Genomic DNA, 27260 nt, shown 5'->3' on the forward strand with positions numbered 1-27260 from the left:
TATAAATATGCCTCAATTAGTGGATGCTCATGGAACGTTGCACACAACAGATGTCCTGAACATCAGGCTGTAGGATTCCCCCAAAGCACACCCTTGGCCCAATTCCAGCTCCACTACTCACTGGCTATGTGACTAGCAAATCCCTAGTCTCTTTTGAAACTTAAGTTTTCCCATCTGTAAATTGGGATGATAGTCACACTGCTTTTATAGTTTCTGAGAATTAAAGCTCTGAGCACAGTGCCTGGCCCCTGTGGTCTCCTAATGTCTCTCTTCCTTATTCTCCTCCTCAGGCCCAATTACCCACCACAGCACAGGTCTGTTAAGCCACTCCTTCATGCCAAACGGGCAGTGGCTTTTTCAGCCTAATGTCCCCAACTGTAGTCTGCTGTGGTCACAGTCTCACCAACTGGACTTGAAGTCCCTGTGGACAGGGATCACAATGCATTCAAACTACCTGCCCTCAGTGTTTAGCCCCTGGCAGGCAGGCAGATATGGGACAAATCACAGCACAGTGTGCCCTCTCCTCCCTCCTTAAAAGGAAATTCCATCCCTGGAAATCACAAGCCTCTTTTTTGTGCTAGAGAAAGCTTGGCAGCCCCAGGCCCTCCTCTGGGTTAGTCCCCACTTCCCCGTGGATCCAGAGGGTGTGACCCAGCAGTGCTCTGCTGCTGCCTCCGCCGGCGCCAGCCCTCCCTCCATGTTCCCACCCTTCCTGCCGATCACAGCCCACACTCCCTCTAATGGCTAACGCTTTTGTGGAAGGTTCTGAGCTAGGGTTAAAAGACGAAAACCTAGGCTGTCCCCTCCCCAGCAACGCTAGTTATGGTGTCGGTTCCTCCAGTCCCGATGGTCTCGGTGTTCTTTGCCTGGATCCCGCCTTTGTTCTTGTTCCAGTGCCTCCTCGAGAGAAAGCCTCCTGGAGACTTTGTGACCTCGCCCAATTTTCAACATTCCAAATTCCGTTTTTCCCCACCCCCTTCTTCTCAAGACTTTAAATAGCTGTTCTCTCCCCGTGTGGATCAGAACTATGAGGCCGGAAAACAGTGGGGCTGTAAAAGCTTATCAGAAACAAATCCTGCTTTTCTGAAAAAGCATTTTCCAAAACAGTTTCCAGGAATGAAAAGTGGGGTTAAATTTTGTATAAATTGCATCGCAAGAGTAAGAGGCTAATAACCCATGAAATCTTACGGAGAAGCAGGTAAAGTCAAAATTAAAAGGTGGTCCCTCCCAGCCCGCCCACCCCGAGACCCCCTCCCCCGCTCTGCGGCAGGAAGTCCGGCGCGTGGGGCTTTGCTGCAGCGACACTTCCCACGCATACTCAACTAAGAGACTCAGACCACGCCAGCCATGCCACAAGGTGTGTTTTATTTTCATTAATCATACAAATAATTTTCTATAATATCCCAGGGCAAACCGGAGAATTTGGCAGTCCGATTGGAGGGTCCCCTCAGAGACCCGCGGGCCGGTGGCGCCGGCACGGAGCGCCCGGGTTCACAGTGCAGCTTGTCGCTCGTGTCCATCTTGCAGGTGGCTCTTCACCCACATCACGACTAGGGTCTCCAGGATGATGGGGGTGGAGAATCCTCCAGGTGCTTAGGAAATTTCACTTCGCTTGCTTCTCCTGCTCAATGGCTGTAGAGAGCAGGAAGCGGGCACTGGGGGATGGGGACCCCTTGCAACCCCCCCCACCGAGGCACTTACAAACGTGTGGGCGAGGCACCCACGCGGTCTGGGGATTAAGAAAGGGGTTTGGGGCTGTGGAGAAACAGGCGCTTTGTGTAACAGAAAGGGGGACTGGGGCCGCTCGATGGGAGGCACCGGCCGGATGGGAGTCGGGGGCTGGGTTAACGGGAAGGGCCGGGTGGGGGGCTGGGGCGCACTCACTCTCTTTGGTCGGCAGGGTGTTCTTCTCCTGCGTCTCCGTCTTCTTCAGCTTGGCCTTATCGAAGCTGGCGATTTCCCCCATGTCCGGCTTGTCTGCCATTTTCTTAAAACAATCCTAGCGGGCAAACCAAGGCGGTTGGCCCAGGGCCAGGGCCAGCGGCCCCCTCCACGCTCCCCGCCGCCGCCTCTCGACGTGGCATTCCGATCAGGGCGTTCCCGGCAGCCGCGAGGTCGAGGATCTGTGCGCGTCCCGCACCCCCTCCGCAGCCCCAGGGTGTGGCCGGCCCGGGCGCCCCGTCGGGGAAGCGCGCCCGGATGCAGCCGCGCCGCGCCCGCTGGGGAAACCCGCTCCGACCCACCCTGATGGGGCCCCCGCCCCAGCGCGCCGCTCACCGAGGAGTTCCGCTCCGAGCCGAGGTCCGGATGCTCCCACTCGCTCCGCTGCAGCAAGAGACAAAAGAGTGGCGCCCGCCCCTCGCCTTATATACGCCGCACCCCGCCCCGCACCCCGCCCCGCCCCTCGCCCGCCGCAAAGGGGGCGGGCCCGACGGCCGGGGGGCGGGGCCGGCGTGGGCCGCCCGCTTCCCTCCCGCGCCCTCCGCCCGGCTACCCGCTAGGCTGGGCGCGGCTCTTCCCGCGCGCGGGGCCCCTGCGCCCAGTTCCCACAGCTCGCCGAGTCCCCGCCGTGGAGACCTCAGGCGCCGCCAAGGTGGGAGCCAAGCCTTCGTTTTTCTTAGGGGGCTGCACTCCCCTCTCCGGAAATCTGCTCACGCGCAGAAGGGGCGCGGGAAACCGGCGAGGGAGGGGTGTACGGTTTGGTGTGAGTGTGTAGTGTGTCGTTGTGGGTGTGCATGTGCAGGCGTGCACGCGCACTCTACAGGAGTCCCCGTTCGCGGGGGACACCACACCCCTGTGCAGTCCCCATGCCTTGCCCCTGCTCCCCCACCCCCGCTTGTCCGCTCCTTGAGGTGAACCCTTGCGGGGTCCTGCACTAAAAGGGTCCGAGCGGAGGGTCCTAGAGATGTAGAGACTGGGTGGGGGGTGGTGGCAGATAGGTTTCCACTGCCCTTTGCTCAGGTTGGGGCCGGTTGCCCTCGCATGGTTGTCTCCCTTCCCCGAGCTGGGCAGCTCCTGCGTCATCCGCCGCTGCTGCTCCTAAATGCTTGTTACAAGCATTGTCTGAAAGGCGGTGGAGGGCGCAGGCAGTCCCGAGGGGGTCCCCAGATCTCCTAGGAACGCTAAGTGTGTTTTCCTCCTTAAGTTAACCTTGAAGATGTCTCCACAAACATTCTTCTCTTCCTTTTTATCCCGTTATAGGAGTGCTATAATGCAGTTACTCAAATCTTTCCTAGAAAAGTTTTTTCAGCCTGTGCAACATCTTTAGATAATAAGTTCCATTAATTAATAACCCAAGGGGTGAAGCTGGTCATTGTTTTATTTGTACTGGATTTTCCAAATGTCAAGGAATATTACCAAGTTCTCTTAAAGTGGCATTTGGTGGAAACATCCTAAATTCTGTCCCTATCCCTTCCTGGTTTTATCTGCTTTTCTCACATTCCTTCAGTGGAACAGAAGGAAATAAATTTATGCTAATGAATTTGATATACGAAACTCCCTGTGTGACCTTGGACAAGTCTTTTCTTGCACTTCAGTCTCTTCATGTGTAAGAGTTTGGGCATAAAACCTAAAGGAGATAAACAGACATCAAGTGTAAAGGTAACAGGGCAGCCCCATGAAAATGGTACGGCAGACTCACAACTTTGGTAATGTATCAGCCAACTATTGCCACAATATGCTGTGTAACAAATTATGGCAAAACTCAGTGGCTTAAGACACTAATAACTTATTCTTGCTCATTCAGCTGCAGGCAGCTGCTGCTGGGTTGGGCTAGGCTGGGCTTGGCTCCGCACTGCTGGTTGGATCCAAGTCTGCCCCCGAGTGTCTCATGCTCTGGCTCAAGAACTAGCTGGAGCTTGTTCTTCTCAAGGTGTTGGGAAAGGAGCAAGAGGGCTGTTGCGCATGAGAGTGCAGAAGTGTTGAAGTGTGTGTAAAAGCATGTCATGTCACCTCCTGTTTGTCAGCATCCCACTGGCCAAACCTACCCACAGAATGGGGAAGTGTGTTCCACCTATGGTCGAAGAGGAAGGCAAACGAGCATTTCTTAAGTGGAAATCCAACTTCACAGTCAGGGTAGACCAACAACTGTAACAAATGACCCCCTAGAGGGGCTTAACGCAGTAAAAGTTTCCTTTCCATTCATGCAGCGACATTTTATGTTGTTTCTGGTCAGGCAGCTCTCCTCCACGTAGTGACTTTACCAGCCAAGCCCCCTTCTCTCTCATCACTTGGTATCATCGTCTAGGTCCTCGAAGTGTACCCAATCCAGCCAGTGGAGGGGAAAAGAGAAGACAGAGGAGTGCACTGGAATTTTTACAGACCAGGCTTGGAAGTAGCCTTCATTACTTCTGCTGTCTTCTCTTTGTCCAGAACTCAGTCATGTGGTCTCACCTAACTGCAAGGGAGGCTGGGAAATGTAGTCAAGCTGTGTGCCCAGGAGTAGAGAAAAGTGGGGGTCGGTGGACTTGGAGCAGTCTCTGCCATTCACTGTTGGAGGATCTGCCAAACTTGAGCATGAAAATATCCGGACATCCGGAGACATCGACTCTTTGGAGGGTCTCACTGGTGCTGGATTCCTTTTCAGATGTAAAGCCAAGTGTGATTTAGGTGTTACCTTCCTGGGCCCTGCCTTTGGCCTGTGAAGGCAGCCCAGTTTGGACCCGTGGTGAACTCCAGCTTCCTTTCATTTGGGAAACAAAGGAATCCATTTCCTCTAGATACAGTTGTGGATACGGATGTTTCAAACATACCTAGCCTGCGGAATTTCCGAGCTAAGGAAATTTAAGTGGACTTGTAGACGCTCTTTATTGTCACTCAGTGCAGTTCTGTGGCCCTTCTCTAAACAAGCTGGTAGCCTCCTAGGCATTGGTTTGCTTAAGCGCAAAGGTCAAATCTATTAGTCTCATTCAGTCCTCTGGGTAGTGGTTTTATCTATTTATTTATTTTTCTCGATTTTTAAAATATTCTCATTTTTAATTGAAGGGTAGTTGATTTACAGTGTTAGTTTGAGGTGTCTAGCAAAGTGGGTAGTGGTTTTAAAATGTCTGCATATTCTTTGACATTTCTTCCACTAACTCCTGCGTACAGACTGTCCTTCATGACTTTCTTCTAGTACATAAAATGTGGCAGAAATTATACTTTTCGGCTTTGAGGCTAGTACATAAAGGGCCGCACAGCTCTGCCTGACACTCTCTCAGAGTGCCTCCACACTCTGAGAAAACCAAGCACCTAGGCGGAGAAGCCACGTGCAGGCGCCTCAGCCACAAGCCTCAGCGGAGGTCTCAGCCGACAGGCAGCATCAACCACGAGCGCCTGCAGCACAGGAGCTAACGCTGAGCCAAGCGGACACAAGCTGTCCCTGGTCCCAGTGCAGGTTCCTGAGCAAAATAAATGTTGCTGTTGTTGTAAAGTCACTAAGTTTGGGGACTTGTTGTGATGTTGCAACACATCTCATTTTCCCATGAGATAGAAAGATCATAACTTAGTGGTGCCAGGGTCGTAGGTCCCGTTTGGGGATTTTTTCCTAAATATTTCCCATAAAACTCCCATGTCTACTTTTCAATAAATGTTTATCAAATGCCCACGGAGTGTCTGGCAGTGTTCTAGATGTGGAAGATACAGAGACAATGAGACTTTTAAGTGACAAGTCTGGTGTAGTCGCTGAATGACTCTGAGTCAGTCAACAAGCTCATGTGTTTCCTTATGACTTGGGGCGTCACTTGTCTGACAACGTATCAGCCTGCTGCCTGGAACAGATTGTGTACTGTTCACAGATGGTATAGAGAAAGCAAAACCACTCAACTCTGATTATATTTCCATCTCTTTCATTGAGAAGGGTGCTCTGGAAAACGTAGAGCTCTTAAGAGGGAACTAAAGGAGTCTTGACTGTCAAGCTGGTTGTGGGGGAAGAATCTGGAAATTCGCCGTGGGATTCCAACCTTCAGGTCTGGTCAATTTGACTTTTTTGTGGGGGACTTGAATTGGGGTGTGGTTAGAATGCTAACTGTATTAGGAAGGATGCAACACCGTAAACACCAAGGCAAGGTGGAGCCAGTGGAGAAATTAACAAAATATGATGAAATGAACATGATAGGGCCAGATGCAATCTTCTTGGCCTGACCACTAACCCACAAGTGTAGAGAGACATGAGTAACATGATTAAGTCTCCAGTGGCAGTGAGCTTTGTGGCTGTGTGATACAGGAAGAAAGAGTTCAGTCAAGATTTCCTTTGACTATAAGGAAGACATTCACTCCTGCTTCATTTACTCCTTGCTGACATGCTCACATGAGATCCTCTTCTTAGTCTAGACTGTGTACCTTCTCATTTCATTTAGAAAGTGGCTACAGTGTCCTCTCCTCAGAGAACTCTCCTTGATCACCCCAGCCATTCTCTAAACTTTTACTTTGCTTCATTTTTCTTCTTAGAATCTGATCAAAGGAATGTTCACATATTGAGGTAAGGGGAAGTCAGTCTGGCTTACACATGAATTAACTTGAATTTTGTGCTAACTAGAATAGCCTGTTTGTGGCCCATCAAACATACATTGTACATCTGCTTTAATTATTAAGGAAAAGCATCATTGACCAGAAGTAAAGGATGCCCATGTCATAAATAAAGTTTAAATACCTCCCTTCCTGGATGTCAGTGCTGGTACATCTTCGACAAAAAGACTCCCTTCCCAGGTGCCAAGTCCATACAGGCTCTCTGTGTATGTGCTGATTTGTTTTTCAAGACCTTGGAGGAATGTATCCCTGATCTTTGTTCTGACAAGATATAAATCTGTGCTGAAAACCATCCTTCTCCAGAGCCGTCCCTCAGAGTTATCTGAGAGGATATCTTCTGGGCGATAGTCACCAGTCTGGCTCAAAGAAAATTCTTCTCTCTGTTTATAGATTGTGTATTGATTATTTTGTCAACAAATCTCTCTCTGCCAAACATGTTATATATTCATTTCTTTGTTTATTGTCTGTCTCCCACACTAGAAAATGGGAGACCTCATCTGTCTCATTTACCACTGTGTCACCAAATACAGCACCTGATTTATAGTAAGTGCTCAGTCAATAGTCTTTGAACAAATGCATAACAAATTCCCTAGCAAAATGGAATAAGCTACTGCTGGGGAGGTGATGAGTTCCCTGTCACTGGAGGCATTCAAGGAGAAGTGGATAGCCAAGTACATGGACTGTGATAGAGATGGCTCAGACCTTGGGCTGGAGTAGGGTCCCAAGTGAGCAAAATCGCTTGTCCCTAGATAACCTCCCTGGTCTTTCTTGTGATGCTTTTCCAGTGGTGAAACAGCCTCCTTTCGGATGCCAGCTTTGCCAGCCTGAAAGTAGCTGTGTGACTCTCACACAGAGGAGGTGTGGGAAGCAGAGAAATCAAGATGTGACCTCTGTGTTTGCCATACCATCAAAACACTCTTTCTCTTTGTAGGTCATGGTGTTTAAGGTAGAACGGTGAAGAAAGCAAAGTGGGCCTTTGCGGCTCAGCCTCTGTCGTGATTGTTCTGCTTCGGGCATAAGTCAACGCCGGCAGGTGCTGAGGCTGCCCACGTCGCTGACAGGCACAGCGCGGCTGAGAGTGCCAGCGCTTCAGTTTTCATTTCTGGTGCTGGAACAGCAACAGTGATGGCAACGGACACGTCTGAGCGGCTGTTGGGTTCCAGTCTGTGAGGACTTTACTCACATTATCCCAGCCCTCACCGGAGAAGTGTAAAGTGGCACAGGTTCGATCCTCTCTGCTCTGTAGCGCGGGCTCTGAGGCTTGGTCAGGGTCGCACAGCAGGTGACTGGCATGGCTGGACCTAGAATCCAGGTCTAGCTGATTCTAAATCCTGAGCCCTTAACCACGGCCCCGTCCTTGCCTGGATCCTGCAGCGGGGTTTGCAAACTGGCAGCCTGGACCCAGATGTTTAGTCATGTCAAACTTAACAAAAACCTTCAGCCAATTCTCGGACATCGGAAGATTTCCAAGTTGAAGATCTAGTGACACTGGGTCTCTGTTTTCTCGTAGCAGCATCATGATTAGCAGCTGACCCTTGACATGGGGGATGTCTACTTTGGTTGACTGGATTCTCCACCACTCCCAAATATCTTCACAGCATGGAGACCAGGGTCATTGCATTTATTATATATGTACTGGTGTTTTACTTATAGTGGATAAATATTTCTTGTTCCCAGGTCTGTATTTGTGGACATCAGCCTTCAAGATGGCCCCTGGAATACTACTCAGCCATTAAAAATAATAAAATAATGCCACTTGCAGCAATATGGATGGACCTGGAGATCATCATTCTAAGTAAAGTAAGCCAGAAAGAGAAAGAAAAATACCATATGATATCACTTATATGTGGAATCTTAAAAAAATAAAGACATAAATGAACTTATGTACAAAACAGAAACAGACTCACAGACATAGGAAACAAACTCATGGTCACCAGGAGAGGAAGGAAGGGGGAAGGGATAAATTGGGAGTTTGAGATGTGCAGATACTAACTACTATATATAAAATGAACACACTGTATAGTACAGGGCACTATATTCAGTATCTTGTAGTAACCTATAATGAAAAAGAATATGAAAAGGAATATATATGTATGACTGAAACATTATGCTGTATACCAGAAGTTGACACAACATTGTAAACTGACTAGACCAATTTAAAAAAGATGGCGCCTAACGGTCCTGCCTCTTGTTCCCATTTCTGTGTCGTCTTCTCCTCTGTTGTACCAGGGTTGGTCTGTGGGATGGAAGGCATATGGTAGAGGAGACAGTCTGCCATTTCTAAGATTAAGTTTCCATTTGGTGCCTTGCTTTCTCTCTCTTTCTCTTGTACTCCTCCCTCTGGAGGAAACTGGCTGCCATGTTGGGAGCAGCCCTACGGAGACGCCCACATGGTGAGGACTTCAAGTCTGGCCAACAGCAGGGGAGGAGCTGAAGCTTATCAGTCAATGAGCTTGGCAGCCGATCCTCTGGCCCTGGAGCTGAGTCTTCAGATGGCTGCAGGTCTCTGACAATGCAGTGCCAGCCTCCTGGAAGACCCTGAGCCAGACCCAGCCGGCTAAGCCATTCCCAGAAACCGTGAGATGATAAATGTTGTTTTATGTTGCTAAGATTTGGGGTAATTTGTTACTATCAAATTATCACTATCAAAGTGGGGAGAACAGATAGATCGAGTGCCATGTATTTAAAAAAAATTAAGAAAGAGCTTATGTATCTATGGCAGTAAAGAATATTCATATTGTTATGAAACCTGCCACAGTCAGAACTGTGGCTGGTATATGGGAGACAGGAGTGATGACAGTCTTAAGGAGCCAGGCCTGTCTTACTTCTTTGCACTTTCTGCCTGGCCCCTTCTAGGTCTCTGAGTCTCCCAAACTTGCTGTAAAGCAGTGGTTTTCAAACTGGTTTTGACCTTGATGACTGCCCTCCCTTCTCCCCAGAAGTACAGTAAGTACATTTCACACGGTGACCCAGGACCTACTGAGCACACGGAAATGAAACAAGAGTTTCACCAGAACAATACTCACTCTTAGTGTGAGTGATGCCCTCTGACTTTCTCTGTTCGACCCCTTTTCATTTTCAAAAACTTTCTATTCTGAAATGACTACTGACTCACAGAAAATTGCAAAGATAGTGCACTGAAGTCCTCTGTGTGCTCAGTGGTAACATCTCACACAACCATGATGCTGTATGAGAACCAGCACGCTGATGCTGGTGCAATTTACAGACCTTTTCCTGACTTCACCAGTTGGTATATGCACGTGTGTGTGTGTATGTGTAGTTCTATGCAGTTTTATCACATGTATAGATTTGTACAATCACCACAATCCAGACAGACCTATGCCATCACTGCAAAGGGAATCCCTTGAGTTACTTCTCCTTTATAGTCTCATCGCCACCACTCCACCTCCACCCATAACCCCTAGCCACCACTTATCTGGTCTCCATCTGCAAAATTTTGTCTTTTGAAATTGGCTTTTCCCACTCATTGCGATGCCCCTGAGATCCACTCAAGTTGTTGAGTGTATCAGTGGCTCATTCATTTTTATTTCTGAGTGGTATTCCACAGTATGAATGAATCAACGGTTGAAGGTCATTTCGACTATACACAAATGTTCACAGCAGCGTTCTCTTTAAGAGCTAAAAACAGGAAACAGCACTGTTACGTCCAGTGGCGTGTGTGGACGTAAGTGTTCGTTTCTCTGGGATGAATGTCCAGGGGAGTGATTGCTGGATCATGTGGGAAGTGTATGTTTAGTTCTGTAGGAAACTTTCCCCCAGTTTGTCAGAGTGGCTGTACCGTTTTACAGTCCCACCACCAATTTATGAGACATCCAGGTTTTTCGCATCCTCATCAGCATTTGGTATTGTCACTATTTTTAATTTTAGCTGTTCTCATAGGTGTGGAGTTCTGTCTCTTCAGTGTTTTAAATTACATTTCCCTCCTGGCCAGTGGGGTTAGATGATTCCTTTCCATTTTATTATTTTATTAAAATTACTGATTATAACCTGCCAGTTTGATTTTATTGCCCACTAATTCATCGTGGCCAGCAGTTCAGATGCTGCAGAAGTGGGCTCATTCAATCAGTGGCTTAGTGTCTGTTATTCAAAAATCATCCCTTTAACTTCTAAACTCTTCTTTCACCTCCACAAGACAGATGTTTCTGAAATTTTATGTGTAATCCAAATGTCCTCTGGAGTCTGATAAAGACCTGGATAAGAATGATTCCAACTCCTGTTTGATGCTTCCCTGTGGTTTCCCTGAAATTTCAGGAATATTCTGTTCTTATGGCTCCTTCTGGTCTCTCTGAAGTTTTTTTGTCCATGTTGACGCACGTCCAAATAGGGACAGCCGTCTTCAAGCACCTGTAACTGTGAGGTTGGTGTGTGCAGCACAGCTTTGACCAAAGTTTTGTGGGTTAAGGGGAGGGAGAAAATCTGTATTTTTTATGACATGTCCTTGATCTGAAAAGCCCTCTGGGTGCCTTGGGGAAGTCCCCACTCTTTGTTTTTCCTAATTCCCACTTTCTTACAATCTCCTCTCTTCCTTTTTAAAATGTAACTTATATTTAAAAACTTTATATATATTTATAAATTCTTAGAAAATATCCAGAAGAATAAACTTCAGTCTGTTAACAATAGTTTCTTCTAAGGGCAGTGAATTTGTAGGGGAGTGGATGAAAGGAGAGACTTTCACTTTATATGTGTATAATTTGACTTTTAAAAAAAATACTTCTTTTTAAAATTTTTACTTTGGGGGAGGTAATTAGGTTTATTTATTTATTTTAAATGGAGGTACTGGGGGTTGAACCCAGGACCTCGTGCATTCTAAGCATGTGCTCTACCACTGAGCTATACCCTCCCCCTTAAAATACCTCTTAATTACTATTTTTTATTTTGGTTTATCTTTTGAGGGTGGAGGTAATTAGGTTTATTTATTCTTTTTTTTTTTTTTTTTAACGGCATTGCTGGGGATTGAACCCAGGACCTCGTGCATGTTAGGCATGCACGCTACCACTGAGCTATACCCTCCCTCCTTCCATTTTCTGATTCCCTTCTTCCTGTCTCCATCCGTACCTTCAAGAAATACCAACTCCCCTCTTCCTCTCCAGCAGGACAGTGTACTTGTTCTTTGTCACTTTGTTTTTTGCTAAAAAGAGGTTTCGGGGCCTCCCTTTCTACCACGAGCTACTGATGGAGGAGCTTCCCCAAAGCTGGTTCCTTCCTCAGTGGACTTTTGGTGTTAGCTGTTAGGCTAACACTGCTTGTGTCTTTTGATAGGATAGTCTGTCTTCTGTGTTTCTCCTTCATTTACATGTTAAACAAGTATTTTCTCCCCCAGATGGGCATCCTCCCCCCCCCCCGCTTATATATATCTCAACGGAAAGCCTGTGGTCCTGGGTCTTGCACGCCCCTGGTCTGTGTGTGAAGTCTGCTCTCCCTTGACAGTGCGCTTTGGTCCTTTATTTTCTTCTCCGGTTGACTTAGTCCATCCATTTGGGCTGCTGTAACAGCATGTTAGAGTCAGCATATTGTAGAGCAGTTTGTAAACAACGTAAACTTATCTCACAATTCTGGAGGCTGGGAAGCCCCAGGTCAAGGCACTGGCAGGTTCAGGGTCTGGTCAGGACGTGCTTCCTGGTTCATAGACAGCCGTCTTCTGTGTCCTCACACAGCAGAAGGGGCAAGGGGCCTCTCTGGGGTCCCTTTTATAAGGGCACTAACCCCATTTATGAGGACTCCACTCTCATGACCTAACCACCTCCCAAAGGCCCCACCTCCTAACCTTGGGGGTGAGGATTTCAGCGGATGAGTCTTGGGGAAACATAAACATTCAGTCTGTAGCATCAGTGCTCTCAGTGGATAAAACTCTTTGAAAAGTCACTTTGATGTATCTACCTAAAAACAAATGAAGCTCTGTTCCTCAAGCTGTGAAACAAAGCAGTGTTCTGCATTCTTATTTGAGCTCTTACACTATAAATAAGCGTCCTTTTTATAGTCTATTTAGTACCTCATTTTTCTCCTGTTGCTGGTGATTTCACTGCTTAAAACAGCCCAACCACATATATCCAGAGGGAACTCTAATTCAAAAAGATACATGCACCCCAATGTTCATAGCAGCACTATTTACAATTGCCAAGACATGGAAGCAACCTAAATGTCCATTGGCAGATGACTAGATAAAGAAGATGTAAAACACACACACACACACACACACACACACACACACACACACACCAGAATACTACTCAGCTGTAAAAAAGAATAAAATGCCATTTGCAGCAGCATGGATGGATCTGGAGATAGTCATTCTAAGTGAAGTAAGCCAGAAAGAGAAAAATACCACATGATATCACTTATATATGGAATCTAAAAAAAAGAAAAGACACAAATGAACTTATTTACAAAACAGAACCATACTCACAGACGTAGAAAATAAACTTATGGTTACCAAAGGGGAAGGAGGGGGGAAGGGTTAAATTAGGAGTTTGGGATTTGCAGATACTAACTACAAAACCCATGCAAGTGTCTATGCCAGATAAATTCTCAGGTTTTGAATCATTTTTATAGTTTTCCCTTACTTCTAGCTTCCTTTTAATTTGCATAATTTCCAGAAAACTGGCCCCTTCTGCATGCTATATTTTTATCCTCCTCCTTAAGGAATATGTAGAATTTCTATTTTCTTTTTAGTTAATTTGCTCATTTGAAAATTCATATTCTTTGTCTGTCTCTTTTATGCAATGTGTTACTCTCTGGCTTGAAGCCAAATTTCTAAGCTTTCTCCCAGAGAAGACTTATAAAAAGCCAATTACAAGCCTACTGGGAAGGGAGTAATAATTTATAACAGGCAAGAAGGAAAAAGTGGTTCTACTTACTATCATTGCACTTCCAGAGAGGAGTGTGGTTAAGTGTTACGCTTTCAGGCAAACCCCCTCCTTTCTAATGATGGTGTAGACATGTTTATGAAGCATCTCACTCAGACAGCACCTGGGGTCAGGAAACCCTAACCCTAACCCTAACCCTGGGTCCCAGTGCTGCGACCACTACCTATTGCCCTGGGCCCTTGGACAGTCACTCCCCTTCTCCAAGCTTCAGTTCCTCATCTGAGAAATGAAGATAGTAATTGAGCTGTCATGAAGGTCAGTGAGCTCAAGTATCTGGAAGAATTTTGTAAGTGAGATGTCTTACACGAAGGGGAGCGGTTCAGCTACTTTGGTTCATTATTATAATTTTCCCACACTGTGTGAATTCATTCTCTGGAGTATTTCCTGAGTGAGTCTCAGTATTGCTCTATTTTATCATTCCATGCTGCCCAGTAAATGCTCCCCAGATGAATACAAATTCTTGCAAAGAGGTTTCTGGACACATTATAGGACAAGGTCCTTTTGGACACAGGGATGGTGGGACCTCTGGGAGGGTCAGACTCACAAAGTTGGGGTGGGGATGAAAAGCTGGAGAGTTTGAGAGTTATTCACCGCAGAAAATAAGCAGTGGTGGATGTGACATGGTGGGTGATGGAGAGAGGTGGTGTCCAGCTGGCTTGGGTGACAGTGATGTTAAAAAGGAATAACTAATGCTATGTGCTAGGCTCTGTACTAAATGTCCCTCACTGCATATCCAGAGCCTCACCTAGCCTGATTATTTTTCATAACATTTATCATACCACCTGACTTATGTATGTGCATGTATATGTATATGTGTATGTAGATATATGTGCGTGTATATATATGTGTGTATATATGTGTGTATATGTATATTGTGAATATGTATGTATATGTATGTATATGTGTATATATATGTATATATATAAAATAGATAGGACAATAGTCTAGCCAAATTGACACATCAAAAAAGTCATCACAGAAGTCAAACAGCCTGGCCTGAGAAAGCCCTCAGCTCCCCATGACTTGCAGGGCCTGCTCACTGAGTTTAAGAGGTCCAAGTACCCAACCAAGGCCTCAGGGAGAAATATGGAAGTTCCCTGAGGGATTTTTTGCTGATACATCTGCAGAGGAGATGGTGTCACCACGGCAGGGGTGAACTGGCCCTGTGATGAGGGCCCCCGGGAAAGCTGCCCAAGCCAGAGATTTAAGAAAAGTGACAGTCAGATCTCGGATAATCTGCAAAGTCAGAGGGCCAGCCAAGAAAACAGGCCGAGTTACACCAGCAGCTTGGGGGTGCGGGCAGGTGAGCTTCTGGGCCTTGGACCTCCTTGGGGAGGAGGAAAAGAGAAGGACTCCCCACACCCGGAGCATTTTCCCTGCAGGGGTGGTGGGTGGCTGAATGAAGCCCTAGGAGATGGCTTCGAGCAGGGAGACTGAGTTGCGTTTCATTGGCTCCCTCACACCGCATCTGCTGGGATGGGCTCCCAAGCACTCCCAGGGAAATGAAGAAAGCTGCATTTTTTCCTCCAAATATGTGTTGCAGATTCCCTGGACACACACAATGCAAAAATCTCTTCCATTTGCTTTGTCTGTCTCTTGTCCCGAGGTCTGTATGTTCTCTGTGAATAGGCTGTTGTCCTCATCATGGCCCCCATATGGTGACTCTCTGGGTACCTCTGTCAGTAATGCTTTTTAGAGAAAGGTCGTGTGGCATGTTGGGTTTCCAGGGAAACAGCCTCTGTGACGGTTTCATATGCAGGGCGTGTATTAAGGGTGCCCTAGGATGAACTGCTGTTGAAGGGGAGGAAGAAAGTGAGACTGGGCAGAGGAGAAGTCCAGCTGTGACAGCCTCCGTCCCCTGATACCCCAGGGGGCCTCAGGAGGTAGAGTTTTCCCCAAAGGGCTGAGATGGCTATTGGGGTGCCTCTCACGGCTGAGATAATACTGAAGGACCTGCCACTTCTCTGCTGATGGTGTCCCCAGCCAGCTGGGACAGCAAGCCCTCTCTTGAAAGGGGGATCTGGGTGGTGCCCCACAGTGTCCATCTGGGGGACTCAGGGTAAGAGTGTCTTAAGGCTGGAACTTGATGGCTGCCAGCAGCCTCCCAGGAACTGAGTTCCCCACCCCCAGCATGCGTGACCCCTGTGCTCTCTCTCTCACAACCTTCTGCTTCTTCTCTGGGTCTGGTCTGTGCTCTCCTGGGCACCAGCTGGTTTGTCATTGCCTTGGTTCTTCTGCACGAGTTCTGGAGGAGCTATTCGCATTGACCTGGGTCTCTGGTTCCCCAGCTGTCCCGTGGAATGCTGGTTCTGGAGATGTGAATATGTCCTTCCAGAGCTGGGTGATATGTGCACACAGGTTCCTGGACTCACCCCCCTTCTCTTGTGTGTGTTTTAAAAACTGTCGTATCTGAAGATATAAATAAATATATCTTCTTAAAGAAAATGTTAGCTGGCAATGAGAGGAGGTAGACTGAAGGAGGTGAAAGTTTGAGTTCTGAAATTAGAATGTGTGAGTTTGAATCTAGCATTTACTAGATGCAGAGTGACCTTGGGCCAGTGACTTAAGCCAGTATGCTGTGCTCTGCTCCCCGGATCGAGGGCAGGGTGGTCCTTGACACATGGGGACACTGAGAGATGGGCATGCCCATGCAGTTATTTTGTAAAAAAATGAAATAAAATCAAGTATGAAGCCTAAAATATATTATTAAAAAGTTGTATGTGTATGATTATAAGGACCAACTGGAAAAAAAGAATTTTATTGATGCCTCATTTCCGGGAGATCATAAAACATATTTTTCTCTGTAGATATACACCCGTCCTAGGACTAAGCATGTCTGTACTCCCTTGAAGAGAAGCTGACTCTTGGGCTGGGATTCTGGGCCACAAGGAAGTTCCACGGGGCCCTTAGGAAGATGGAAAGCAGATCTCTGAGCCCCTAGAAAGGGTGGCCTACAGGTGAGAGGGGATCAGGCTGAGAGTCTCCCTCACCGAGGCTACTGACATTAGTCTGTGCGGTGGGGCCCTGTGTTGGTTGCAAGAAGAGCCCACAGTTCTGGGCAGCAAGGAATGAAAAAAGCGGGGTTTGAGAGGCCTCCTTCCTCGTCATGAAAGTATCAGCTGCCAGACTCCAGGGCAGCGTCCTGAAGGCTGGTGGGGTCTTAGGTGGGGGTCACAGCAGGCGACAGCAGAGAGATGTCGCCTCTCTTGGAAAGGATTGGCCGCTCCGGGCCACTGCTCCTAACAAACAAGTCAGAGTCTTAGGAATGCTAATCTCGGCAGCCTTCTCAGCACTGATGTTCCTCCCTGCACGATTCCCTACAGGGTCATTTCTGATCGTGAAGGCAGCAGGTAGGCCCTGTTGTGGAGGGTGTTGGAGCTGCCAGAAGGATGCGCAGACTGTCAGGTTTTGGAGTGGAAGGCACGCTCCCCACTGGACAAGCCCCAGAGTGAGCACTCCAGAAGCATTCAGTCCAAAAAAAAAAAAATTAAAATTAAATAAATGATAAAAAATTCTGCTCGGTGTAAAAAAAAAAAAAAAAAAGGAAAAAAAATCAGCAATACAGAAGCCCAGGGAGTAAAAATGGAAGTCCCCCCACCCCACCCCGAGACGAGAAGTCACCAGTCTGGTGTGTGTCCTTTCATTCCAGAACACAAAGCTCTTCCTCATTTGTTCAAACCGCCGCGTAACTTACCATTATAAGGATCGTGTGAGATTTTTCACTGTTCTAATGCTTCAGTGAGCCCAGTGTGGAGATTCCAAACCGTGGTCTGTGTGTGTGTGTGTGTGTGTATGTGTGTGTGTATTTGCACATATGTGTTAATATTTCCTTAGGACAGATTCGTACAGTGCAATTTCTAGGTCAAAGGGCGTGCACATTTTAAATGGTGACCAACTGCTGTACACAAAGCCTCTACATTTCTTTCTTTTTTAAAAATAGAAATGTAATATATTTAAATTTTTCTTGTTGCATATTTAATGTATTTCGATTCAATGTTGCTATGCTTTTAGTTTTGACAATTTAAGAGGTCAAAAATGTGCTTCTTTATTTTGCTTTCTTTTTTTTTTTTTTTTTTTAGGGAGGATTAGGAGGTAATTAGGTTTATTTATTTATTCTTAGTGGAGGTACTGGGGATTGAACCCAGGACCTCATGCGTGCTAAGCATGCGCTCTAACACTGTGCTATACCCCTCCCCTTTATTTTGCTTTCTTAAAGGAATACCTTTTTTGCTTGTTTTTTTGTTTTGGAAGGGAGGTAATTAGGTTTATTTATGTATTTATTATTATTTATGTGTTTATTATTATTATTTTAAAATGCTGGTCCTGGGGATTGAACCCAGGACCTTGTGCATGCTAAGCACACACTCTGCCACTGAGCTGTACCCACTCCCCCTGCTTTAAAGGAATGCTCTATTTTTTTAAATTGTGGTAAAATAATACATAACAAAACTTACCATTTTAATCATTTTGGGATGTACAGTTCCTTAAAATTAAGTGCATTCTTACTGTTGGGCAACCATCACCACCATCCTTTGGCAGAAGTAATTTGCTTTTGTTGGATTAGTTAGTGAGGAGCTTCTCATTTATCTGTCGATAATTGTAGTTTTTTGCTCTTTCTTCCCTCCCTCCACTTCTCCCTCCCTCCTTCTCTTTCTTTCTTTAGCCTCTTTATGATCTTTGTGGACATTCTAACTAAGCTTCTGTCCTTTTTCCCTTTCCGTTTTTTTTTTTTTTTTTTAAAGTATGAGCTTTTCTAGTGTATCATCTCTTTTCAGTTTTATCTGTTTTGCTTTGGCTCCTTATCTGTGACACTGGTGCCCATCTTTTTTGCAGGACAAGTATTATTATTCCCATTTTGCAGAGGAAGAAGCTAAAGGTCACTGAGCTCAGATTTCCCCACATTACTTGATTTGCCAAAGGTCACATGGATGAGAAGCGGCAGAGATGGGTTGGGACTCCGGGTCCATCCGGCTTTTTCACAGTTTTTGGACCAAAGGGAAACTGCCTGAGGCAGTGAGACTCCACTAAGGAGCTTGAGAGACTTAACAGGGCGGCTGGGGGAAAGGAGTTCAGGGGGATCTAGACAGCCCCCTTTCCCCGCTGCTCTTGCCGCGTGAAGGACCACTGAAGAACCTTCCAGCTGGGGGGGTTGCGGCTCCTGGAAGCACAGGCCAGAGGGTGTGGTCTGCAGGGCCTTTCTGGGCGCCAGTTCCGGGGATTTCTTCTTCTTTCTCCCTCCCACGTCCAGCCCACCACCAAGTGCTGTGGGTTTCACTTCCTTCCTGTCACTTCTCCTTATCCCTGCCAGAGCCCGGCCAGGTCCCCATCATCTCCCCTAACTGGTCTTACCACTTCCACTCTCGCTTCTTCCAGCTCCCCCTCCCTGCTGTAGCCCCAGTGATCTTTCTAAAGCACACATTCGATTGCCCAACCCCTCTGCTTGGAACCCTGGGTGCTCAGCTGTGCCTCTGAGCCTTGGGGACGGAGGGCCAACCCCTCCGCCCAGCGCAGGCCCTTCACCTACTGGTGCCTGCTTATCTCCCTGTCTCAGTATCACCTGCTCTGATCGATGTGTCCACCAGGCTGAATTCCTTGACCGTAGCTGGCTCTCATTCACGCCTCCAGGCCTTTGCCTGCACTGTTCCCTCTGCCTGGAATGCTGTTCTGCTGCTAACTCCTACCCAACTTGCAGGTCTCCAGTGAAATGACGTTCCCCGGGGAAGCCCTCCCTGGAAGGGCAGGCTTGGTTACAGGTGGCCATGGGCCTCAGCACCCATCCTACCACCTTGTAATTTTCTGTCTCTTGGCTGCACAAAGCATCACCAGGGCTGCTTTAAAATACTGATGCTGGTGCCACAGCCCCCAGAGGTTCTGAGTTAACTCACCAGGGGAGGGGCCTGGGCTTCGGTAGTTCTGAAAGTTCCCGGGGTGAGTCTGATGTTCATCTGGGGATGACAGCAGCACTCGATCGAGAGCTCTGATGGGCCAGTTGTCCTGTCTGTCAGTTTTCACTCTAAACCCCTCACTTGGCATGGAAGTGCTCACGGATTTACTAAGTGTGTTGAAGAAATGAATGAAGCGGTTTCTGGGAGGGGTGCAGGAACCACCGGGGACAACATATAACGCACACCAAACATAGGCTGGGTAGCAAGTTGGAGCTTTGGAAAGGTTCTAGAGAACAATCAGTAACTTGTGGTTTTAAACCTTTAAAAAAAAGTTTGTAGTTTTGTTTACTTTAGATTCATAGTAAAAAGGACACATTTAGACTGCTGTCACGTGTGTGTGACTAGTGCTCCTTTAGAAGCCTTCTCTCCTCCCCAGGCCTCCTTGAAGCCAAATGCTGTACTGTCAGAGGCCCCAAACCCACCTCTGAAAGATTGATGTGTAATTTAAATTTTCCTGAAATTTTCGTTAACTGATGAACAATAAAACATTACTAAAATTTCCTGGCCAACACCTCTGCTTTCTTCCTCCCCTAACTGCCTTCTCTAGTTTTCTTGTCTCTAGTCTCTCTGTCTTTCCTCCCCTCTTGGAAAAAAAAATTATCTCCAGTGTTCAGCAGTTCAGCTCTTTCCCTGCTTGAACATTCCACACAGGAAGCCAGTGCCTCAAGTTAGCTGGGCAGTGACCATTCACAGCTTCTCCTGCGCTCTCCTGGGAGGCCTCAGTTCATCCTGGCATATCCTTCAGCCCCTGCTGTCAGGAATCATGCCTGTAGGCACCAACGTGGTTCCAGGCTTCCAGGAGAAAAGTGCTGTGTCACCCACGCAGATGTGGGGAGGACAGGGGCAGGAGACAAGGACGAGGGGAGGAGGAGGGAAATGTGCCAACGACAGGAGACCTTCTCCCCATGCCAGCCCTGACGCAGGACCCGAGGAAGCACAAGGGGTGGCCTGGGGAGCTGGCCGAAGAGGCCCCCAGCAGACGTGCAATTATCAATGGCCTTCAGGCAAAGACCACCAGAGACACACTTGAAGCTGAATTAGTTGGATTTATTGCTCTTTGCAGCGAGGAAGAGCTCGTACCTCGGGAACCGTGGGGCATCTCAGTAAGAGGGTGACGGGAGGGCTTGTTACAGGATTTGGCTTGTGTTGGGAGGTGATTTGGGGGAAGGGTCAAGGCAGCAGGGCTCTGCTCCGATTGAGTGTTTTCAGGAAGTGAGTGTAATTCTGACTGACCATCCATATTCGCCAGGGCTGCCATCACAAAATACCACAGACTGGGTGGCTCAAACCACAGAAGTTAGTTTTCTCAATTTCTGGAGGCGAGAAGTCCAAAATTAAAGTGTGGGCAGATTTAGTTTCTCCTGAGGCCCCTCTCCTTGGTTTGGCACCTTCTTCCTATGTTCCCACCTGGTCACACTCCCAAGCCTGAGTGTTCCTGGTGTCTCTGTCGTGTGTGGAAATGTCCTGTTCTTAAATTGGTAGTCAGACTGGACCAGGGCCTGCCAGAACAGCCTCATTTGAATGCAGTCACCTCTTTAAAGACCCTCTCTTCAAATACAGTCGCATCCTGGTCCAGGGTTATGGGCTTCAACATGACTTTTGGGGGGACATAGTTCAGCCCGTAACAGTAGCTTTTTTTTAAAAATTGAAGTTTAGTTTATTTACAATGTTGTGTTCGTTTCAGGTGTACACAAAGTGATGCAATTATACATATACATATATATTCTTTTCCAGATTCTTTTCCATTATAGGTTATTACAAGATATTGAATATGGTCCCCTGTGTTATACAGTAGGTCCTTGTTGTTTACCTATTTTATTTATAGTTGTGTGTATATGTTAATCACAGGTTGATATAAATTCAGCAAGCCATTGGTAGGGGCACAGAGGAAGAAATTAAGAGTAGGTGGACATATGGAGGGATGCTGGGGGTATCAAAGTTACTTGGAAGAGAAACAGAAAGGAGCAAGCGAAGGTTTAAAAACATCCAGGTCTCTGGCAGTAGGATGTGAGAGATACGGACCAAGAACAATATTCAAGTGAGGGAGTTGAACCAGATATGGAAACTCTGTGGACCGGTAGAGAGGAGGCCACAGGAACATTTAGCATCTCCTTCCCGACCACAAATGGGAAGCAAGGAAGACCTTCAGCCTAGATGTCTTTAGGAGGCAAGTGAGGACCAGGCTGTCCCCACCTACCTGTCACCAGGTCTGGGGCAGCACCCTAGCATGATAGGGCCTCAGGAATGTCTGTAGAGACCATGCATGTGGGGTAGATGCGATTCTATTGAATGTCTGGACACTGAATGTCTTACAGAATAAATCCTGCTTCATGATGGGTCTGACTAAGGCAGAAAGCTCCACCTTAAAAATGTTAGAACCAAACCAAGTTATCCATATACTAGACATTTCAAAGTCAGAGTCTGACCATATCCTGGACCATAAAAACAAATCTTAGTAAATTTAAAATGATTGAAATTATACAGCATATGTTCTGTGATTACAATAGAGTTAGATTAGAAATCAACTAAAACCTAATATCTAGGGAATATTGACAACTTGAAAATTCAGCAACATGCTACTAAACTATCCATGGTAAAAAAAAAAGCCATCAGGGAAATTTGAAAGTATTCTCAACAGAGTGGAAATGAAAAGAAAACTTTTCAAAATCTGTGTGATGCAGCTAAAGCAGTGCTTCAAAGGAAATTTATAGCTGTAACGATTTGTATTAGAAAAGAAGTTGAAAAGTCAATGGTCTAAGGTTCCACCATAAGACGTTAGAAAAAGAAGCGCAAAGTAAACCCAGACTAAGTAGAAGGAAGGAAATAATAAAGGTACAAGCAGGAATCAACAGAATAGAAAAGAGGCCAACAATGAGAGAGAATTACCGAGCTCAGTTACGTATTCTGATGCAGTGTGCCTCCCCTTCTTCCCTCTAGCCACAGCTGATTGGATGAGAAATCATCTGAGTTGGGGAGGGGGTGGGAAGAGAGGAGATAATAATTACTTCTGAGTTCTTGACGCTTGCATCTCAGAGCGAACGTTTTTTTGCCAGTAGGTGGCAGCGCTGGCTCTTTGAAAACCCGGACAGGCTGTCTAAACCTCCGTGGAATCAAAGCGTGAAAAACTTGCCTTTTAAAGGCCTGGGTCTCTTCCTTTCTTTCTTTTTTTAATATTACTTTTTATTGATTTACAAGGTTAGTATCAGGTGTACAGCAAAGCGATTCATACATATATATTTCAGATTCTTTTTCATTGTAGGCCATTATAAGATATTGAATATAGTTCCCTGTGCTGTAGATTAGGACCTTGTTTTTTTTAATCTATTATATATATAATAGTGCGTATCTGTTAATCCCAAACTCCTAATTTATCCCTCCCTGCCTCCCCTTTCCCCTTTAGTAACCATAGTTTGTTTTCTTTGTCCGTGAGTCTCTTTCTGGTAAAAACCTAGGATTCTTAACTAGAAGTATGGCGGATGGGCATCAGAGGCTCAGAAAACTCCTCCTTCCATTGTGTGCAAATCTAGGCTGTCCCCTTTTCCCACCCTCCAGGAGATCCTCCAAAGTTTCCTTTATATTATCACAATGGACAGGGACTTAATTGATACCCAGCCCGCGAACACGCAGACGTTAATCACGCACGAGTCTGGGCTGTAAAGGGAGGTGGCAGAGCGCACCCAGACCTCGGGTGGGAGGTAGGGGAGGCCGGCACATCTAGTTGCTTTTATAATTTTTTTTCTTCCTGAAGGGACACTGCTATGAAAAGCCCCACAGGGAGTTTGGAGGGAAAGAGAGTGACCACATTTTGCAGACCTACTATGTGCATCTCACGAGGTGCTGTTCCTAAGTGTCCTCATTTCAACTTTGCAGTAATCCGTCGAGTTCGGTGTTAATATCCTCCTATTATTCCCTCAAATCCCTTAAGAGGTCACTTAATGGAGTGCCAGCTTTTATGGTTCCGGATTTTAAGTGAATGCAGACTGGTATCCTCTTATACAGACAAAACTTACGTGCGATCCTCTTTGTTTTAATGAACTTGACGTTAAAAAGAGACTTTCATTTGTTTCTTTGGCTTATTTCTTTCCATTGTGAGCCACGCTTAGAGTTGGCAGCTTGATCGCAGACGTGAGGGCAGGAGCCAGCACGATTTTCGGTTGAATTTAGAAGCCAGTCCGGAGCCTCACTCTTCCACTGTGGCCTGTTCACGGACGAGGTGGCCGGCGGGCCGGGCAGGGTTTCTCCCGGGAACCCTTGTTCTGGCTCCCGCGGCCGCGTCCGCGCGACGCCGACGGTCGGCGGAGGGGTGGGGCGGGGTCTGGGCGGGGTCTGGGCGGGGTCCCGCCCCACGTGGCCGCCGCCGCTCGGCTCGCCCGGGCCCCTCCCGGAGGCGGCCGCGCGGACCGCAGGGGGAGCGGGTGGGCGCCTCCGGCCCCTGAAGCTCGGGGCGTCAGGGCCGGCCTGCAGCCCCGCGGCCGCCGGCTAGCCCGGCCTCGCTCCTGCCCTCCGCGCCCCGGGCCTCGGCGCCGCCGAGACGAGGTGAGCGCCTGGAGCTGGATCCTGCGGCCGGCCGGCCGGCCGCCTCCCGCCCGGGGGCGCAGCCCCTGCGCGCGGCGCCCCGACCCCCCCCCCCCTCCAGCGGCGAGCTCCCGCCCAGGTAAGGCGCGCGGCGGGCGCGGGCGCGGCGGCCCCCTGGCACCTCCGGGGCGGTGGTGGCACCTTCCTAGCCCCGCCGAGCCCCGCGCACTCGGACCCCGAGCCGACTCTGCGGGCTGCGCTTCCCCGCGCGGCGGCGCCTTCTCGCTCGCTCGTCGCGCCGCGCCCTCAGGTCTCCCTTCCGGGCGGGGCGCAGCCCTCCGGCCACGCGGGACCCCGTCCCCCAGCCCTCGCCGCTCGCCAGCCGGAGGGTCCCCGGGAGGGGTCTCCCGGGTCTACCCAGAGCGCTTCCCGGGCGTTCGGGGGGCGAACCCACGGGGACTGAGTGGGGCCGGAACTTTGGCACGTTTACGTTGCAAGTTTGTTCTGCTCGCTCTGCCCTAGCGTTTCTTTTCTCCTGCGCTTATCGAAATAAGAGCTTCCTGCAGCTGCTTGATTTAACCTTCGACTATTCAGTGCCTGAGTATTTGAGAAGCGCTAAAGCCATTTTCCTTGTTTGACTTGGGAAACTGAAGCCCAGAGATGGACCTTGTGCGCCAGGTCACAGAGCGCATTCGCGGAGTGACCAGGTCTGACAGCCTCAAGACGCTCCTTTAGACGTTGACATCAGCGTTTTGGGGTGAGGGGAGCTGAGGTGAGAGAGGCCCAGTGACCTGTTGGGTCCGTCCCCCCAGCCCTATAGGAGTAGAAGCCGAGCAGAAACCTGGCAGGTCTCGCGTCTCCGAGGCTGGATCTCTTTCCAGACGAGTGTTAACTTTTCCTGATCAATTTTCTTAGGCTCGGAATTTTCTGCCTTTCTGAAGTCCCCCTCTTCTGAGCGCAGTGGAAGTTGAATTTTGTGAATTTGCATTGGTGGGTCGTATCTCTATGGATCCCTGGCTCTGGGGAAAGTGATCCTAGGCTGTGCGCCCGGGGTTGCTGGGTGTCCGAGTTCAGGGGTCACCTTCGCAGCTTCTGGGGCCACGCCCACCTTTATCCGTGATTTTATTCATCGTCCTAACTACACAACAAAGAGAGGGTGACCTCATCGAGCTATTCCTGGCGCAAGGGGGATTGCTCGGGAGCTGCACTGTGTTCCTGAGGCGCTCTGGGCTGTGGACACGCCGAGGCTCTCCCCGCCTCCCTAGAGGCAGGAGGCGCGTGGCTGGCGAGGAAAATCTGCACCAGGGATAGACTTTGTTTCTCAAGAGAAGTGCGGATATGTTGAGGTAGGATGGAACGTTAGGGAGGTTAACTGTATTTGGGTAAAAACAAACCAAAACCAAACCCAAAAGAAACACCCCCTTGCTCCCCAGTGGGAATGAATTTGTTTAATATGATGGTCTCCTGATAGTTGACAATGAGTCAGGTGCCCATGGGTTTAATAATAACATTTCAGCTCCTTGCCCTGTCTCCCAGTTGGAAACTGTGTAGAAGCCCTTTGGTAGGTTGTGTGGACCTTGTGGGACCAGATGGCTTGCAGAGGTCAGTGGTCCCCATCATCCAGGACCCCTTTGATTACCAACAACTCTTCCCACTGAAATGAACAAATAAACCAAACTAAACCTATGTTTGGAAGGCCACCTCTTGCAACCCGATTGCATTTATAGGTGATAATTATTTCGTTACCTATTTTAAGTTAACCAGAGCTGTAACTGTCAACCTTAGCTTTTGATTACTGCCTAACCAGTGTTTGTCTACCAGCTTGATCTAATTCTGACCACCAGTGAGACAACTTATCGCTTAATTAGCCTTGGCAATCATTTTCCCGTACAGTTATCGTTTCCACTTAGCGTTCTGAAGTAGTATTTAAATAACTCGGGGACTCTGATTACTTCTATGAAGATGCTGGTGGACCTGCTCTAGACCCCTTTGTTCAGCGTTACCTTTGTGATTCACCCATGTTGCTGGGTGTAGTTGTCCATGGTTCATTGCTCTGTAGAATTGTAAAACTGCAGCTGAGATTTGGGGTGGTGGTGGATGCCTGCCTTCTCAGTAGGGAAGATCGTTCTTCATTTTGATAGAAGATGAGCGGGTGTGAGACCCTGGAGTTTTGAGTTGCAGCAGAAGGTTCTGGACCTAAGCTGTCCAATGCACTACTGACTGGCCACGTAAGGTTGCCCGCAGAGCCCTTGAATGGTAGCTAGTGTGACTCAGGAAGTGAACTCTTAATATTACTTAATTGGAATTAAAGTTTAAAAACTGATACTTGGTTCATTTATTGGAAGACTTCTAAGTATGTTTGGAACAACTTGGGCATGTGAATCTCCTTTTTCAACTACAAATTTTAGGGAGTTGATCAAGTATTGTTGGTGAAAATTTAGTGTCCACATTGAGATGTGCTGTGAGTGTGAAATACACAACAGATTTCAAAGACCAAGTATGAAAAAAGAATGTAAAATATATCTTGAATAACTTTATATTGACCACATGTTGAGATGATAAGACTTTGGATGTATTGGATTCAAAAAATACATCATTACATTTATTTTTACCTGTTTCTTTTTTTTTTTTTTTTTTTAAGGTGACTACTTATTGAAAGTTAGGTATGTAGCTCTCACTGTATCTGAAAGTTGACCGACTGCTGATCCAGACGGTTTCTGGAGGTGTGTCCGAGGCAGGTCCACTTACAGGCTGGGCTGCCTGTGATCAGTCCCACCGCTGTGCCCTTTGCCCACTTGCCAGGTCATCTCTGGGGACTCTAAATGCCCATGGCTGCCCCTTCTGGTGTAACTGGTCTGAGTCAGCTTCTCACTGTTGATTTATGATGGCCTTTACTTTTAACCTTCACTGCTGCGCGCGCGCACACACACATGCTCACCCTGTTTCTAGACTTTCCATTTTGTTTCACTGACCTGTTTGCCTATTTCTGTGTCAATACTACATTATTAATGTCACTTTATACCACATTAAAAATGATAATGATGTCACTTTGCTTACTGATTCTTAAAATCATTTCGATTATGATTTTGTTAATTTCTAGGTCAGTTTGGGGAAAATAGATTTTTCCTCATGTTATCCTTTCTGTTCAGCTTAGTTCTCTTTTGTAGCTGTCTTGATCTAGATTTTGTTCATTTCATAAGTTTATTCATTGTTTTTAATGTAAACTTCATGCTATAAAGACTTCTCAAAAAATATGGAAACAAATATATGTATGTCTATGCATAACTTGGACATTGTGCTGCACACCAGAAATCGACAGATTGTAATTGACTGTACTTCAATGAAAAAAAAACCTATTTTCTCATTATATTTTCCATCTGGTTACTAATTTTTATATATTAATTTAACCACT

At 47.3% G+C, this 27260-nt stretch overlaps 2 protein-coding genes and 1 non-coding gene across 26 annotated transcripts in view; 1 reads left to right on the plus strand and 2 right to left on the minus strand.

Annotated features, from left to right (window-relative positions):
• Nucleotides 1-1344: 1344 nt before the first annotated feature.
• TMSB10 (thymosin beta 10) lies at nt 1345-2389 on the minus strand. The gene is made up of 3 exons (XM_031441369.2): nt 2278-2389; nt 1885-1999; nt 1345-1632 (listed from the first exon to the last, which is right to left on the minus strand). Exons 2-3 carry the CDS (start codon nt 1982-1984, stop codon nt 1604-1606), a joined length of 129 nt encoding a protein of 42 aa, XP_031297229.1. The 5' UTR covers nt 1985-1999; nt 2278-2389; the 3' UTR covers nt 1345-1603.
• Nucleotides 2390-2447: 58 nt separating this feature from the next.
• The window catches only part of TRABD2A (TraB domain containing 2A), a 120457-nt gene continuing 95644 nt past the window's right edge, over nt 2448-27260 (plus strand). For all 24 annotated transcript variants that reach the window (XR_010378848.1, XR_010378849.1, XR_010378846.1 and 21 more), the window contains exons 1-4: nt 2448-2593; nt 5837-5945; nt 7436-8304; nt 9361-9450. The gene's annotated coding sequence lies outside the window, so the exon portion shown is untranslated. The remainder of the gene's footprint in view (nt 2594-5836; nt 5946-7435; nt 8305-9360; nt 9451-27260) is intronic.
• On the minus strand, nt 11294-11366 carry TRNAS-AGA (transfer RNA serine (anticodon AGA)). Its single transcript has one exon. It is a non-coding gene; the product is annotated as a tRNA-Ser (tRNA).

The sequence above is a fragment of the Camelus dromedarius genome, chromosome 33 (genome assembly GCF_036321535.1).
Source record: "Camelus dromedarius isolate mCamDro1 chromosome 33, mCamDro1.pat, whole genome shotgun sequence".
Lineage (NCBI taxonomy): Eukaryota > Metazoa > Chordata > Mammalia > Artiodactyla > Camelidae > Camelus > Camelus dromedarius.

What these genes read in the sequence shown, in the direction of transcription:
- TMSB10 (XM_031441369.2), bottom strand. Translation starts at nt 1,984, where the DNA reads ATGGCAGACAAGCCGGACATGGGGGAAATCGCCAGCTTCGATAAGGCC. An exon ending in CACCCTGCCGACCAAAGAGA is followed by an intron (nt 1,633 to 1,884) that starts GTGAGTGCGCCC and finishes TGCTCTCTACAG; the next exon opens with CCATTGAGCAGGAGAAGCAA.